The sequence below is a fragment of the Ovis canadensis genome, chromosome 9, assembly GCF_042477335.2.
Source record: "Ovis canadensis isolate MfBH-ARS-UI-01 breed Bighorn chromosome 9, ARS-UI_OviCan_v2, whole genome shotgun sequence".
NCBI lineage: Eukaryota > Metazoa > Chordata > Mammalia > Artiodactyla > Bovidae > Ovis > Ovis canadensis.
Genome location: NC_091253.1, coordinates 42,505,968 through 42,522,933, shown reverse-complemented (window position 1 = coordinate 42,522,933; position 16,966 = coordinate 42,505,968). Strand labels below are relative to the sequence as shown.

Below are 16,966 nucleotides of genomic sequence, written 5' to 3'. Positions count from 1 at the left end.
TTTCTGAGAAAATTTTGCCTTGGAGCTTCAATTTAACAAAAATTTTAAGTCATGGGAAGTTTGATCTAATCAGACATTCCCTATGATTAAATTGTAGAGCAGCTAATCGCACTGAAGCAGTCACATCTTTTAGGAAAAGAGAAAGTAAAGTGCCTGCAGATCTCTTAAAGTAAGTGCCTTTCTGACTTTACACCTGTGGGGGAGGGGCAGGGTTCGGGCAGGGGCCACATGACCGTCCCCTGTAGGCGGGCCTTCCTGAAGATGAGCACTGGCCCTGAGGCCTTCTTGGCCCTTCGCAACCACTTCACCACCTCCCACGCACTCCTGTGCATCGGCCACTGGGTTCTGGGCATCGGAGACCGGCATCTGAACAACTTCATGGTGAGCCTGGAGACAGGCGGCGTGATCGGGATTGACTTCGGACATGCATTCGGCTCTGCCACCCAGGTGAGCTCGCCCTGCTCTGTGCTGGGGTGGACCTGTCGTCAGCTTTTTGACCCCTCTATGAACACCCCTCTATGGACAGTTGGCCTGCCGTGATCATTGAAGCGGTCATTCTTGTAAAATGGGAGAGTCTCAGCTTTGTATCAGCCTCGTTCAGGTGGTTGTGGACAGTGTGCTGATAGACTAATTACATCACTTGCTCCTGTAAAAGGGTAGGAGGCTCATCAGAATGTCTTGCGTGGATGAGATGCACACCTTTCCTGATGTCAGACTCCAGCTCTCCGTCTCTGGGCTGTGTGGCTACACGCACAGACCGTGTGGTTCCTCCGGGCATGGTGACCTCACACCCATGTGGCCAGTTCCAAGAAGAGGGGAGCAGATGTGCTCTGCATGCATGAGCGGCAGCTGCAGGAGGCCTCACTCATCTGTCGTGCATCTCATTTGCTCTTTAGGTTCTGCGGGTCCCTGAGCTGATGCCTTTCCGGCTGACTCGCCAGTTCATCAACCTGATGTCACCACTGAAGGAGACGGGGCTCATGAGCAGCGTCATGGTGTGCGCACTGAGGGCCTTCCGCTCGCGCACCGACCTGCTCACCACCACCATGGACGTGTTCGTGAAGGAGCCGTCCTTTGACTGGAAGGTCGGTGGTTCTCCCCTCTTTGGAGCTTTGTTCCAGCGTGCTCATGACTGACCACCTTCCTGTCTCCTGGTGGGGATGTGTTTACCAAAGTACTTACTTGGTTCTGTACAGCTCTCAAAGTTAACATTTGGGATCATTTAGCTTGAAAATTAGACAAGAGACCTGCCTTTTATTTGGAGGACACTGTTAGACTTGAGAGTATTTGTAATCCTTTGGCGATGGGGTTTGGTTTCTTTTAGACAAGTTTTAGTTTTGAGTCTGTTCCACACAAGGTCAGCGTCCTTCTCCGCTAAGCCCCCAGGAGGAAGCGCAGCAGTGACCCCTCAGGGAGGGCCGCAGTAAGCCCAAGTGTAGACCCTCGTGGTCAGCATCACCGTCACATGTGCTGCAGAGAGAGGGTGCGCAGAGAGCTGCAGAGCCCTTCCTGGCTGGAGACTTGGTTTATTTTGAGATTACTACCTGTTGGTTCTGTTTGAATGTGACTGTATGTACCATTAAGCAGAGAAAATCATGTTCCTTTCCCTCAGAATTTTGAACAGACAATGCTGAGAAAAGGAGGATCGTGGATTCAAGAAATAAATGTAACTGAACAAAATTGGTATCCACGGCAGAAGATTCATTATGCTAAGAGAAAGCTAGCAGGTGCCAATCCAGCAGTTATTACCTGGTAAGCATTTATTTGTGGAAAAACACACACACACCAACATGCTGCTGTTCCCGAGAGAATCTTTAAACATATTTGTGTGTGTGTGTGTGTGTGTGTGTACTCAACCTGTGCCATCAGCCTGTCACCCCCACTGACAATGGCGGGGTGCAGCATGCAGAGGCCACCTCTCACTGCCTGGCCGGGTCCTGACTAAAACACACACACACGCCCCACACCCCGGTCAGCCCGGCAAAGTCCTAACTCTGAAACCTACACTCACACCACACATACACAGGCACACACCAGTCGGCCCAGCAAGGTCCTGACTCATAAACACACACAACACATACCACACCCCCCCCCCACACACACACACACACCCCCGTCAGCCCAGTGAGGTTCTAACTGTGAACCCACACTCACACCACACATACACAGGCACACACCAGTCGGCCCAGCAAGGTCTTGACACATAAACACACATAACATATACCACACCCCCCTACACACACACACCACCCCCCGTCAGCCCAGTGAGGTCCTAACTCTGAAACCCACACTCACACCACACGCGCACACACCAGTCAGCCTGGGCCCCCTCACCACAGTCCTGGACTGTCGCATGAACATCTCTGCCTGCATGAGGAGATGTGTTTACCTTTGCTCCTGTCTTTTCTCAGGACAAATGTGGCCGTGGTGGCAGAGCCCTTGGGTGCACAGAACGTAGTGGCGGCTCATTAATGGGCATGCAGATCAGGTGCCTTTAACCTAGCTTTCAGGTTTTTCTGGTTGAGGTCTACAACAGATACAGATTTGCAGAAATGATTCATAAGAAGGAAGAAAGTTGGACTTTCCCGTTAATGGTAAATGGTGACCACGGTCAGTTGTTTTTTGACAAAGATGCCAAGACCATTCAGTGATCTTTCCAGCAAAGATCACTAAAAGGAATGAAGGTGGAACTCGCACCCCAAACGATATACAGAGTTAATTCAAAGCGGATCAAAGACCTACCTGTGAGAGCTAAAACTATAAAATCCTTAGAAGCAAACATAGGGGTAAATCTTTTGGACCTTGGATTTGGCAATGACATTTGACATTCTTAAGTCTAAAACCAAAAGCACAAACAAGAGAAGGAGAAAGAAAAGCATAAATTCGTCAAAATTAAAAACTTTTGTGCCTCAAAGGATACCATCAGGAAAGTAAAAATACAGTTCACAGAATGGGGTAAGACATTTGAAAGTCATATAGCTAATAACGAACTTGTGTATAGAATCCATGAAAAAATTCTTAGAGCTGAATAATAAAAAGACCACGCAATGAGAAGAATGACCAAAGGACTTGAACAGACATTTCTATAAAAGAATATAGACAAATGGCCTATAAACAAGTGGAAAGATGCTTAAAATCATTAGTCATCAGATAAATGCAAGTGAGACTCCACACCCACTAGGATTGCTATTAATATAATCAGAAACTGGAATATAACAAGCTATTGGTGAGGATCACACACACACCCACACACTTGCAGACAGATGTTCCCAGCAGTGTTCTGTTTTCCTGCGGATGGAATCTTGACATTGAGGACAATGAGCAGCAGAGAGTATGTTGTGTGACCAGATGGAGTGTCTGGTTTGGACTGGAGAAATAACCTGCAGTTTGTGTCTTTGTGTTGCTTGATCTTTTTTCCAGTGATGAGCTTCTCCTGGGCCATGAGAAGGAGCCTGCCTTCAGAGACTATGTCGCTGTGGCACAAGGAAGCCGAGAGCACAGCGTTCGTGCCCAGGAGCCTAAAAGTGGACTTTCAGAAGAGGCCCAAGTGAGGTGCCTGGTTGACCAGGCAACTGACCCCAACATCCTCGGCAGAACTTGGGAAGGGTGGGAGCCCTGGATGTGAGATCCCCAGAGGCAGCAGACAGGGCCCCTGTGTGTGTGTTTAGAGACCGTCCTGAACTCTGATCCAAGCCACCAGTGACTTCATCTTCCCAAAGCCCCAGAGAGCAGGTGTCTGTGTGTGACTTCCTCTCGTATCACAGTTTAATCCAGCTCATGATGAAGTGAATGCCGACCCGGGTCAGGGACTAGGCCGTGGTCAAGGATGAGCTCAGGATCACAGTGGACATAGAAGGGCAGGTGTATCCAATCTCATGCAAGCACCGAATCATGGCACAGCAAACAGGTGCTATGGCCGGATGAACAGCTGTCAACGTTAGTGGTGTGTGAAGTTAGAAGTGGTAGCTTCCCACGTGCCTTGGAAATTACGCCCAGAAGACTTTGTCCCGCAGACTTTGTGAGAGTAACTGATGGGATGTTAGGTTGTATCAGCAGCACAAGAATATGAACAGGTCAGGGTGAGATTGTGGCTTATTATATTTACACATGGTTGTGTAATGTGTGAATGGAAAGAATCTCTTTATTGATGTCTGGAATTGTGGCACCATCTGTTACCCGGTGGCTTTAGAAAATTGATAAATAAACACAAGGGAGTCAGAAATGATGTTCCCTAAGTGCTATGAGAACTTTATAGATGTTTATCCCCAAATTTTCTCCTTGATTGTAATTTGACATGATTGTGTTTGACATTGTAGGATATTTTTGTAGGTTTTCTCTTTCACATTTTTCCCCTCTAGCTTTGACATTTTAGGATAGCGTTGTCCTCTAGAAGGTAAAGTGTTGAGGGGTGAGAAAGCTCTGGTCTTAGCTTTGCTACCTTTGCTACTCTGGTCACAGCTGGAAGGTGGGTACAGGAGCTTTGCATCCCAAACTCAGGAAGTCTGCGTAGGCCTGGCACTTGACATTCCCGTTCTAGGAACATGAAGAAAACCCTTGCTTGAAATGAGTCCTCCTTGGAGATAAAGTATGATTCTGGGGCAGCCAGGTCAGGTTATGAAATGCAGGATGGCAATAGCTTCCTGTCCACTCACCAGCCTCGGTCCCCACGCCTCCCTAGCTGGAGCCTGTTTCAGGCTGACTTGAGCTTTGTGTTACAGCTTTCCAAACATTTCTAATCACAGACTCTTCGATGATTTGGGGAAATGGTGAATCTTAGTGCCCTGACCAGGGATCAGATCCACATCCCCTGTATTGCAAGGTTGATTCTTTTTGGGGGGGAAGAGTTTGGAAGACCATTTGTCCTTCAGTTTTATTTTCACTTTAATTATTGTGAAATAATATTTAAGTGTGGGCCATATTCTCCACTTCTAGCTAAAGAGATAAGCATGTTTGTATATGTATGGACAAGCTTGCAGATTTCTAATTGTTGTCTCAACACTTTGAAGCACAACACTGTAAAATCGCAGGTCCCTCCTTGGAGAGATAAGGGTTGTTCCTATTGCTGCTGGCAGGGGTAATCATGCACTGACAGTGTAGATGAACGAAAAGGACCTCTTTATTGTTGTCTGGAGCTGTGACACCATCTGTTACCCAGTGGCTTTCAGAAAATTGATAAATAAACACAAGGGAGTCAGAAGTACTGTTCCCTCAATGCTATGAGAACTTCTTTACAGATGTTTATCTCCAAATTTTCTCCTTGCAAAACATTAGTTATAGAAAAACACACACCATGTTCAGTTGTGAGGCTTTTGAGCTCTACCCTATATAATTCAGAATCGGTCACTCTTTGGTTGTAATAAAATGTAGGCGAGTTGCCCTTTAAACTTTGTTTGGCATCATGAATTTGAAAACAGACTGGTGTTGTCCACCTGGGCCTCTTGAAACGGAGTTCAGATCAGTGGTGTGCCAGAGCCCTCTTGTTCCCATCCACACGAGCAACATTCAGAACATCAGGAATTTTGCCAGCGAATTGTTAAGCTCACTCAGAAAGTCAGCAAGTGCTGCGAGTGAGGGCTTCTGTTTATCAGAGTCTGTGCTTCAGTGGATGGCTGGCACCCACGGTTAGGGTGCCGCCAGTCCAGGCTTGTGTGCATCCAGCGTAACTCCCACAAGCTCCTGGATGCCAATGTGTGGTGGTCACATCCTAAGTGTCTCCCGCCATGTCCCCTCTCGTCCTGCACCTCTCCCTGGTTCCTGTCTTTATAGTCTTTGCCCAAGATCACTGCCACTGCCTCCCAGCAGACTCTCTACCACTGGAGGGACTTCCCTGGTGGTCCAGGAGCCAAGACTCTGTGTGCCCAGTGCAGGGGGCACAGGTTCAAGCCCTGGTTCAGGGAACTAAGATTCCCACAGGCTGCATGGTGTAGCCAAATAAATAAAGAAATCTAGTACTAGAATACAGTTTAGGAAAGAACCCTGCTATCCTGGAATTGAAGAAAAGATAGTTATCTCCAGCTGTTGGGGGAAATTGCTATATAAACAGGGCACTTTTGATTGTAAAGTAGGTGTGGCTTTTGTGAAGTAGTACCCCCAAAATTGTTCTACAGACTGAATCTATGACTGTAGAATTTATTTTCAAAACAGTTGGCCAGCGCTAGGTTACAGCCTGTGACAGCAACAGTAATGCAGTCACAGTGCTGCGGACCCTGAGGGTTCTGACTTCATGATTGTCCTGTTCTGGCCGGCTGATCAGAAGCAGTTTCCACCTCGATCTTACTCTGCCCGAGCCTGGGCTGGGGGAGACCCTCCAAGCTGCCTCAGCTCCAGTGTGCTATCACCCAGCCTGCTGTAAGTGTGTCTGTAATTAACACTGGCTGCTAAATCGTGTCCAATCCTTTTGTGACCCCATGGACTGTAGCTCTTCAGGCTCCTCTGTCCATGGGATTTTCCAGGCAAGAATACTGGAGTGGGTTGCCATTTCCTTCTCCAGGAGATCTTCCCCACCCAGGGATCAAACCTGTCTCTCTTGTGTCCCCTGCATTGGCAGGCAGATTCTTTTCTAAGAAACCGAGCTAATTAACAGTGTTAGATGTGCAGAAATACAAGAATGCTGCATTTTCTTCTTTATTTTTTTCCATTTTCACCATTTTAAAACCATTTTCATTTTTTAAGTGAAGGATAATTGCTTTACAGAATGGTGTTTGTTTCTGCCAAACATCAACATGATAGCCACATGGCCTCATTAAGAAAGTAAAACATTTGTGAGTCTCCTGCAGGTTTTCTTCTCTGGATTGTAGAAGCTCTCTGTCAGCACAGCACTCTGGGCCTGGAGAGTTCAGAGAATCACTTCAATAATGTGACAGCCTCGTCCATTTAAAATGGAATTCAGTGCCAGCTTCCCTCAGAGGCATTCATTGAAACTCTGTGCATGAGCCGTTCCTGTTGTCACTTATGTCTCTCATGTCTGCCAGCCAGTGACAGCATTGCTCAAGGTCATTAGGCTGGACTGGGCTTCCCTGGGATGTGTGACGCCTCCCACAGCTCATTCTGCATCTTGTTTGGAGCAAGGAGCAGCAGCCCGTGCCATGCTGTTAGGGGCGCGAGCAGAAGTGGGTGGGGTCCGGGGCTGACCCCTGCAAGGTGAATTCTTAACCAAGTGGTTTGATATTTAACAACAGTAAATCTTCCAATCCACGAACACGGTGTCTTTCCTTTTATTTAACTTCCTTCAGCAGTGTTTTGTAATTTTTACTAGTTTTTGTTGTTTCTAATCTTGAATTACATTTTTTGAGACAAAGGATGGTATATGAAAATGACATACCGATATTTTCTATAAAGTTCACGAAGGATATGTAGCCCAGGTAAGCATGTACAAAGGAGAGCATGTCACCCTGACCCTTTACAGAGCTGGGAAAGAACATTGTTGTTTTTAAGTTACACTGTTAGCATCAGAAGGAAAAGAAACACTGATCTTGATGGCTGAGCAGGCACTCCACCTTGAAGGAGCTGTAGTTAACGTGTGATCAGACACACCCTGCTGCTGCTGCTGCTAAGTTGCTTCAGTTGTGTCCGACTGTGCCACCCCATAGACCACAGCCCACCAGGCTCCCCTGTCCCTGGGATTCTCTAGGCAAGAACACTGGAGTGGGTTGCCATTGCCTTCTCCAATGCATGAAAGTGAAAAGCGAAAGTAAAGTCACTCAGTCGTGTCTTGACTCTTAGCGACCCTATGGACTGCAGCCTTCCAGGCTCCTCCCTTCATGGGATTTTCCAGGCAAGAGTCCTGGAGTGGGGTGCCATTGCCTTCTCCCAGACACACCCTACATCCCTCTATACACTAAAGGGACGGCAGGGAGGGAGGAGGCCTGAACAAAGAAATTTTTGTTTAGTTCTTGTCCTGCCTTCAGGTAGAAATTTTTATTTCATCACATTTTAGCGCCTATATTAGAAAAGAAAGATTGCAAATAAGTAACCTAATGCTACATGTTTAGGAGACTAAGAAAAAGAACAAACTAAACTTGGTGCCAGTAAAAAAAAAGCACAAAAAGAAGCAGCAAGCAAAACACTGATTCTTTGAACAGCTCATTGATAAACCTAGACTGATTCAGAAAAAAAAGACAAACCCGCAAATATCTAATATCAGAAACGAAAGTGGAGCGCAGAGCGGTTTGGTTGTTCGTTGGAAGGAGTTCTTCCGTTCGTTGGAAGTTTTTCCCGTAGCTGAGCTATTGCTGCTCTTTGGGCAGCAGCAGCGGCGCGGCGGTCGGAGAAGCGGCCTAAAACTTCGGCGTTGGGTAAAAGAAAATGGCTCGAACCAAGCAGACTGCTCGGAAGTCAACGGGTGGGAAAGCGCCCCGCAAGCAACTGGTCACAAAAGCAGCCAGGAAAAGCGCCCCCTCTACCGGCGGGATGAAGAAACCTCATCGCTACAGGCCCGGGACTGTTGCGCTTCGAGAAATCCGTCGTCACCAGAAATCCACCGAGCTTCTGATCCGGAAACTGCCTTTCCAGAGGCTGGTGAGGGAGATCGCCCAGGATTTCAAAACTGACTTGCGGTTCCAGAGTGCCGCCATCGGTGCGCTGCAGGAGGCTAGCGAAGCGTACCTGGTGGGCTTGTTTGAAGATACTAATCTGTGTGCCATCCACGCTAAGAGAGTAACCGTCATGCCCAGAGACATCCAGTTGGCTCGCCGGATACGGGGAGAGAGAGCTTAAGTGAAGGCGGTTTTTATGGTGTTTTGTAGTACATTTCTGTAAAATACTTTGGTTTAATTTATGACTTTTTTTGGTGAGAAATTGTTTATAATATGTTGCATTTGTACTTAAGTCATTCCATCTTTCTCTCAGGATGAAGGCGAAAAGTGACTGTTCACAAACCTGAGTGATGTGAGCACTGTTGCTAAGGGGTGACAAGTTGCTAATATGCAGAAGGGATAGGTGATATTTCTTGCTTCTCATGATGCACGTTTCTATGTTAATGATTTGTTGAGTAGCTGTTAAGGTACTAGAATTGATAAATGTGTACAGGGTCCTTTTGCAATAAAACTGGTTATGACTTGATCCAAGTGTTTAACAATTGGGACTGTTAAGTCTGACCATAAATCACTGTTAGAATGTGGGCGTTTTCAGGAGCAAAGATACAAGTCTTAACCACAGTGTAACTTACAATTTCCTTAAAAAAAAAAAAAGTAAACCTGGCAGCTATAGAATACACTATGTGCATTTAAAATAGCTATTTTATATATTGTAGTGTCAACATTTTTCAATTAAATGTTTTACATTGACATGTGCTGGGGAGTGTTTAAGGTATGTGATTGAGAGACTGATAGGTTTTCTCCTGAGCAGACTGCACTTGTGTATGTAGTAAAGTGCTTTGTGTGTTATGCCTTGCATAACTCCTCGTTCTACCACATGTTAAACTAACCCTCTAGCTGATAAAGCAAACACTAACGGGGAGGGGGATTTATTTATAAGGGCTCTAGACTATAATACAAGTTATTCACTGCAGCAGCATCTGTTACTAATATAGTAGTTAGCGCAGCTTTTCTTTGTGTTGTGATTGGTCTGATAACTAGGTTGAACTTTTCTCTACCAAGGAGGAACAATACCGAACTTTTTTTCCTTGTGGGGTTTGTATTATAACTGTTAGGGTAAACTTGCTGTGGGGGAGGGACACAGCTTCAGCTTATGGAACCTCTGCCAGTTAAAATGGTGTTCATGTGGCATAGATTCTAGGAAAATCACTTCATAGAGATGGCTTTCCAAGTGGTTTAAAATTTATCCTTCTATTGAAGTTTTTAGGTCAATTATATATGTTGACTAAATTTACAAATAAACTTGTTTATTAAAAAAAAAAGAAAGTGGAGACATCAGCCTTACAGAAATAAAAATTCCTAGAAATATAAATTGCCAAAACTGACTCAAGAAATAGAAAATCTGAACAGATCTGCAATGAGACTTAATTAGTAATTAAAAACCACCCCCACCCCCAGCCAAAAGAAGCAGACAGTATACTGGTGAATTCTACCAAACACTGAAAAAGGAGTTAACACCAATCCTCAAATGCTTCCAAAAAATATCAGAAAGGGAAAAGCTCCCTAACTGATTCCAGGAACCCTGCATTACCTTCAAAGCCAGAGACTCAAAAACAACAACAACAACAACAACAACAACAAAGCCAGAGACTCTATAAACAGCAGACCAATATCCCTTACGGACACTGATGCAGAAATCCTCGATAAAACAGTCAGAAATGGAGTCCAGCAGCACTAAGGATTACTCACAGGCACATGGTGCCATCCCAGCGCTACAGGGTTGCTTCAGCATCTAACACCCATTGTTGTGATGCATAACATTAGTACACAAAGGGAAAAACAGGTTCATCTCAATACAAAAAAGTATTTGACAGATTCAATACAGTTTCAAGATAAAAATCACATGGCAAACCAAGACTAGAAGGAAACTTAACCTGACAAAGGACATTATGAAAATCCACAGGTAACATTCTACTCATTGGTGAAAGAGAAAATGTTCTGAGGTCAGGATCAAGAGAAGGATGCCCACTTTCAACACTGCTGGATGTTCTAGTCAGAGCAGTCAGACAAGAAAAAAGGACTCAAATTAGGAAAGAAGAAATGAAACTATCAGACAACTAACAGAAAACATGATCATATATACAAAAAAAAAAAAAAAATCCCAAAGATTCACAAAGTACTAGAGATAGTAAGTTAATCCAATGGTAATTAACTGTTCTTATTACCCTTTCAATACATCTGTTCTCAGATTTTTTGCTCCAGAGAAGTGATGGAACTTCACTGCTGGAATCAGGACTCCAAAAGAGGTACCCTTATCAGTGGGTGATTGTCCAAATATTTATTCTTTGGGAGGATAACAACAGAAAACTCTTAGTCCACCATCTTGCTGTGACGTCACTCTCCATAGCCCTCTTGAAAAGGTTTCAACATATAACTCAGAAATGTAGTACATGCAAGATACACTGCTGTATACAGTTTCATAGGTATATAAGCATAACCAGTAACACATGTACCTTATAGCATATTTCAGCATATTTCAGTTATAAAAATTGTACATATATAGATACAGTAAAAGGATGAACGTGCAAACATACAGCTAAAAACAATTTTTAATTCCAAAAAATAGTATACACCTAGGTTGGAGAAGGAAATGGCAACCCACTCCAGTGTTCTTGCCTGGAGAATCCCAGGGACAGGGGAGCCTGGTGGGCTGCCGTCTACAGGGTCGCACAGAGTTGGACATGACTGAAGTGACTTAGCAGGTTGCTTAAACACAGAGGTTCATACACTTCAGTAAAGAAGTAAATAACTCACCCTATTGAATACGTTAATTATGCCCAGTTTTTTTTGTATACCTATATCTCAATAAAGCTGGAGGGGAAACAAAGTATGTTTCACACATATACTTCTATCCATAGTAAGGCACCCACCAGTTTTAAATACACTGAATTATGATATACCATTTAATAAAGGGGCAGCCATGCCATGTACATGTAAACACAATGTCGCTAACATCTCAATACTGATGAACACTCTCCTAACACTGTTAAACACACTGTTTCAACAAACACCATTCAAAGGCCAGAGTAAGACTTAGGCGCGGAGTCCAGTTTAGAGTCAGACTGAAGGTCAAGGTCAAAATTGGATTTAGGGTACTTGGAGTGTGTGATCCAAGGTCAGCTTCAGGGTCATTATGCAGGTAAAGGTCAGGGACAATCGGGAAGAATCAAGCAGCACATGAGATTCAAGCTCATGCGGTCAGGACAGGTTCAGGATTTTGGCGAGGAGGTGAGGACAAGGGTCAGAGCTGACGAGATGTTCATTGTGAGGTATATGGTCATCAGGATCTTCATGGTTAGGGTCAAGGTCATGGCAGTAGGGTCAAGGTTATGGCAGTAGTAAATGGCAGAATCAGTGTCAAGGTTAAGTTTAGGATGAGGATCTAGATCAGGGTCAATGTCAAAGTTATGAGGAAGGTTCTGTTCAGTATCAGGGTGATTATCAGGGTTAGGAAGATGGTCAAAATCTAGCCCAAAGTGAGTGTGAAGGTCATAGGGTCAGGGTAAAGGTCAAGTTCTGGTCTGTATGAGGATTGAGGTCAGTTTCATGTTAGGGTGGGTATAGGTGATGGCATCATTGACTCAGTGGACATGAGTTTGAGCAAACTCCGAGAGATAGTGGAGGCCAGGGAAGCCTGGCATGCTGCAATCCATGGGGTGGCAAAGAGTAGGACATGACTGAGCAACTGAACCACAACAAGGGAGTAGGCTCAGCCATGGTAAATGTTAGATTCACTTATGGTGAATGAGGGTGTGTATTAGTTCTTAGGTCTGTGTAACAAATTGACACAAACTAGTTAGCTTAAACCAAAAGAAGTGTATTCTCTCACAGTTGCGGACGTCCGAAGCCTGCAACCTAGGTGTGGGCGCAGCCATACCCTCTCCAAATGCTCCAGAGGAGGAGCCTCCTTGGTCTCTTGCAGTTTCTGGTCCCCTTGCCATTCCTGGGCTTGTGATGGCATCACTTCAGTCTCTGCCTCTGTCTTCATGTGTACTTCCTCCATACCCGTGCTTTCTCCTTTTCCATGTTTCAACGTATATTACTAAACAAACTAGTACATGCTTCACCCACAATGCAACGGTGTTCAGCGTATCTCATCTTGAGATCCTTAATTCTGCAAAGGGCCTATTTCCCAGTAAGGTTACATTCACAAGTACTGGTATTAGATACATGTTTTGGGGACTACTATTCAAGCCAGCATAGGGTTAAGGTCAGGAACATTTAGGGTCAGACTCATGGTCAAGTCTCATACAGGCTTAGGTTAGCTTCAAGGTACAGCTGAGAGTAAGAATTAGTATGTATGAACATTCAGTTCAGTTCAGTTCAGTCGCTCAGTCATGTCCAAATCTGCAACCCCATGGACTGCAGCATGCCAGGGTTCCCTGTCCATAACCAACTCCCAGAGCCTACTCTAACTCATGTCCATTGAGTCAGTTATGCCATCCAACCATCTCATCCTTTATCGTCCCCTTTTCCTCCCGCCTTCAGTCTTTCCCAGCATCAGGGTTTTTTCCAAAGAGTCAGTTCTTTGCATCAGGTGGCCAAAGTATTGGAGTTTCAGCTTCAGCATCAGTCCTTCCAATGAATATTCAGGACTGATCTCCTTCAGGATGGACTGGTTGGATCTCCTTGGAATCCAAGGGACTCTCAAGAGTCTTCTCCAACACCACAGTTCAAAAGCATCAATTTTTCGGCACTCAGCTTTCTTTATAGTCCAACTGTCACATCCATACATTGCCACTGGAAAAACTATAGCTTTGACTAGACAGAACTTTGTTGGCAAAGTAATGTCTCTGCTTTTTAATATGCTGTCTAGGTTGGTCATAACTTTCCTTCCAAGGAGCAAGCATCTTTTAATTTCACGGCTGCAGTTACCATCTGCAGTGATTTTGAAGCCAAAAAAAAAAAAAAAGTTTCTCACTGTTTCCACTGTTTCCCCATCTGTTTGCCATGAAGTGATGGGACCAGATGCCATGATCTTCTTTTTCTGAATGTTGAGTTTAAGCTAACTTTTCCGCCTTCTTCACTTTCATCAAGAGGCTCTTTAGTTCTTCTTCGCTTTCTGCCATAAGTGTGTCATCTGCATATCTGAAGTTGTTAATATTTCTCCTGGCAATCTTGATTCCAGCTTGGGCTTCATCCAGCCCGGCATTTCGAATGATGTACTCTGCATGTAAGTTAAATAAGCAGGTGACAAAATACAGCCTTGACGTACTCCTGAACATTAGGATTACAATAAGGCCAAGGGTTAGGTTCAGGATTAGGGCTGGGTGACATGAGGGTCCAGTTTAGGTGTGGGTCAGTGCTGGAGTGAGGGTAGGGTCACATGAGGGTCTGGGTCATCATGGTCAGTGTTGGGTGTTAGGGAGAGAGTCATACTGATGGCTGCAGTTACTGTCTTAGGAGGGTCAGGATCACAGGTCAAGGTCGGGTTAAGTTTCAGTGTCAGGTTCAGGGTCGGTGTCAAGCTCTGGGTAAAGAGTGAGTATTGTGATCAGTTCAGGGTTATGGTAAGTGTGGGTCAGGGTGAGATTCAGGGTATGTGTTAGAGTCAGCATTAGAGTGAGGGTAAATATCAGCGATGTTTAGGTTCAGGGTTAGTTAAGACTCAGGAAAAGGGTTAGAGTCCAGGGCAGTTTGAGTATCAGGGTTAATGTCTGTTGGTTCAATTGTAAATTCCTCATAATTACACTGCGTTATGAATGGCATAATGTAGAGAACACAGACCTAGGTGTCACACTCGAGTCTAATTCTAAACATTACTAGCTCTGTACCCCTAGGCAAGTTTACTTACTAATTATTAGTTCATTTATTCGTTCATATCTAGTATTTATTTGAGTGCTTTATATGTGGAAGAAACTGTGAAGTGCTATGGATATAAAGGTCAAGAAGACAGAAATGGTACTGCTTTACATAGGTGGAGCCAGATGATAATTATTTAGGTTATGAGTATTGTAACATCATCAAAGGAGCATAGGGTTTGTGAAAATGAAGAACAGGGAGGTTCAGCCTCCTAGGAGTTCAAGGAAACTGAGAACAGGTTCAAGTTCACTTTGTCTTGTTTTTTTAAACCTCAATTGAAATAAAAAAATTATTATTTTCAAATATATGAAGGAATATTATAGTGAACCTCCATGTGCTGATTTCCCAGCTTCAACAATTTTCAGGAACTGTATATAAACTGGCTTGGCAGAGACAAGAGCCTTTCAGGAAATGGAGTAGCAAATGTGAAGACTCTGAAGCCCCGTGCACATCCAATAACTGCAGGTAAGGCTCCCGTGAAGAGCGCACATATCCCTGGGTATCTGTGTGGAGAATGGATTGTGTTTGCTTATATGTGCACGGATGAGGGCAAGAGTGGACCAGGACCAGGGGATACTGCTTATGAGGCCACTGAGTAGACTGGGTAAAATAAATCAGGGGCCTGAAATACATCCATGGAGGAGTAGTATGGGTGGAGAGACTCAACACAGGACAGACAGGGCTTCAACAGGAGAGCCAAACGTGCTCATGATAGTTCTCAGGTTCTGTTACTGATCCCCAGCGGGTTGGTTCCAGAAGATCTTGCAGATCTTCATAGAATTGGTCAACTTCAGCTTCTTTGGTGTTAGTGGATGGGGTATAGACTTGGATTACTGTGATGTTGAATGGTTTGCCTTGGAAATGAACCAAGCTCATCCTCAGTTCACTCCGAGATCTACAACACCTAGAACTAACACCAAAAAAAGGTGTCCTTTTCTTCATAGAGGATTGGAATGCAAAAGTAGGAAGTCAAGAGATACTTGGAATACACAGCCAAGTTTGGCCTTCGAGTCCAAAATGAAGGAGGGTAAAGGCTAACAGGGTTTTGTCAAGAGAACACCCTGGTCATAGCAAATACCCTTGTCCAACAACACAAGTGATGACTCTACACATGGACATCATGAGATGGGCAATACTGAAATCAGATTGATTATATTCTTTCTAGTTGAAGATGGAGAACCTCTATTCAGTCAGCAAAAACAAGACCTGATGTTGACTGTGGCTCAGATCATGAGCTCCTTATTGCAACAAATGAAAGTCACTCAGTCATGCCCAACTCTTTGTGACCCCATGGACTATACAGTCCATGGCATTCTCCAGGCCAGAATACTGGAGTTGGTAGCCTTTCCCTTCTCCAGGGGATCTTCCCAACCCATGGATTAAACCCAGATCTCCTGCATTGCAGGTGGATTCTTTACCAACTGAGGTATCATGGAAATTGCAACATTCAGGCTTAAATTGAAGAAAGTAGGAAAAAATCACTAGACCATTCAGATATGACCTAAATCAACCTCTTATGATTATACAGTGGAGGTGATGAATAGATTCAAGATATTAGACCTGATAGACAGAGTGCCTATAGAACTATGCACAGAGGTTTGTAACATTGTTCAGGAGGTGGTGATCAAAACCATTCCCAAGAAAAAGAAATGCAAGAAGGCCAAGTGGTTGTCCGAGGAGGCTTTGCAAATAGCTGAGAAAAGAAGAGAAGCAAAAGGCAAGGGAGAAAGGGAAAGATACATCCAACTGAATGCAGAGATCCAGGAAATGGCAAGGAGAGATAAGAAAGCCTTCCTAAGCGAACAATGCAAAGAAAAACAGGAAAACAATAGAATGGGAAAGACTAGAGATCTTGTCATGAAAATTAGAGATATCAAGGGAATATTTCATGCAAGAATGGGCATGGTAACAGATAGAAATTGTAAGGACGTAACAGAAGCAGAAGAAATTAACAAGAGATGGCAAGAATACACAAAGCTATACCAAAAAAGTCTTAATGACCAGGATAACCACAATGGTGTTGTCACTCACCTAGAGCCAGACATCCCAGAATGCAAAGTCAAGTGGGCCTTAGGAAGCATTATGAACAAAACTGGTGGAAGTGATGGAATTCCAGCTGAATTATTTCAAATCCTAAAAGATGTTGCTGTGAAAGTGTGGCACTCAATATGCCAGCAAATTTGGAAAACTCAGGAGTGGCCTCAGAACTGGAAAAGATGAGTTTTCATTCCAACCCCAAAGAAGGGCAATGCCAAAGAATGTTCAAATTACCATATAGTTCCACTCATTTCACATGCTAGCAAAGTTATGCTCAAAATCCTTCAAACTAGGCTTCAACAATATGTGAAACAAGAACTTCCAGATATTCAAGCTGGATTTAGAAAAGGCAGAGGAACCAGAGATCAAATTGCCAATACCCGCTGGATCATAGATAAAGCAAGTTAATTCCAGAAAAACATCTACTTCTGCTTCATTGACTATGCTAAAGTCTTTGTGTGGATCACAACAAACCGTGGAAAATTCTTAAAAAGATGGGAATAACAGACCACCTGACCTGTCTCCTCAGAAAC

At 44.2% G+C, this 16,966-nt stretch overlaps 2 protein-coding genes across 2 annotated transcripts in view; both read left to right on the top strand.

The window, feature by feature from the left end:
- The window catches only part of PRKDC (protein kinase, DNA-activated, catalytic subunit), a 129,835-nt gene extending 124,638 nt beyond the window's left edge, over positions 1 to 5,197 (top strand). The window contains exons 82-86 of the mRNA XM_069599970.1: positions 98 to 169; positions 246 to 447; positions 897 to 1,085; positions 1,613 to 1,752; positions 3,421 to 5,197. Coding sequence (XP_069456071.1) covers positions 98 to 169; positions 246 to 447; positions 897 to 1,085; positions 1,613 to 1,752; positions 3,421 to 3,625 — 808 coding nt within the window. The 3' untranslated portion in view covers positions 3,626 to 5,197. The remainder of the gene's footprint in view (positions 1 to 97; positions 170 to 245; positions 448 to 896; positions 1,086 to 1,612; positions 1,753 to 3,420) is intronic.
- A 3,018-nt stretch (positions 5,198 to 8,215) lies between these two features.
- On the top strand, positions 8,216 to 8,807 carry LOC138445750 (histone H3.3C). The gene has a single exon (XM_069600000.1). The coding sequence runs from the start codon at positions 8,305 to 8,307 to the stop codon at positions 8,713 to 8,715; it is 411 nt and encodes a 136-aa protein (XP_069456101.1). The 5' UTR covers positions 8,216 to 8,304; the 3' UTR covers positions 8,716 to 8,807.
- The last annotated feature ends 8,159 nt before the right edge of the window (positions 8,808 to 16,966 follow it).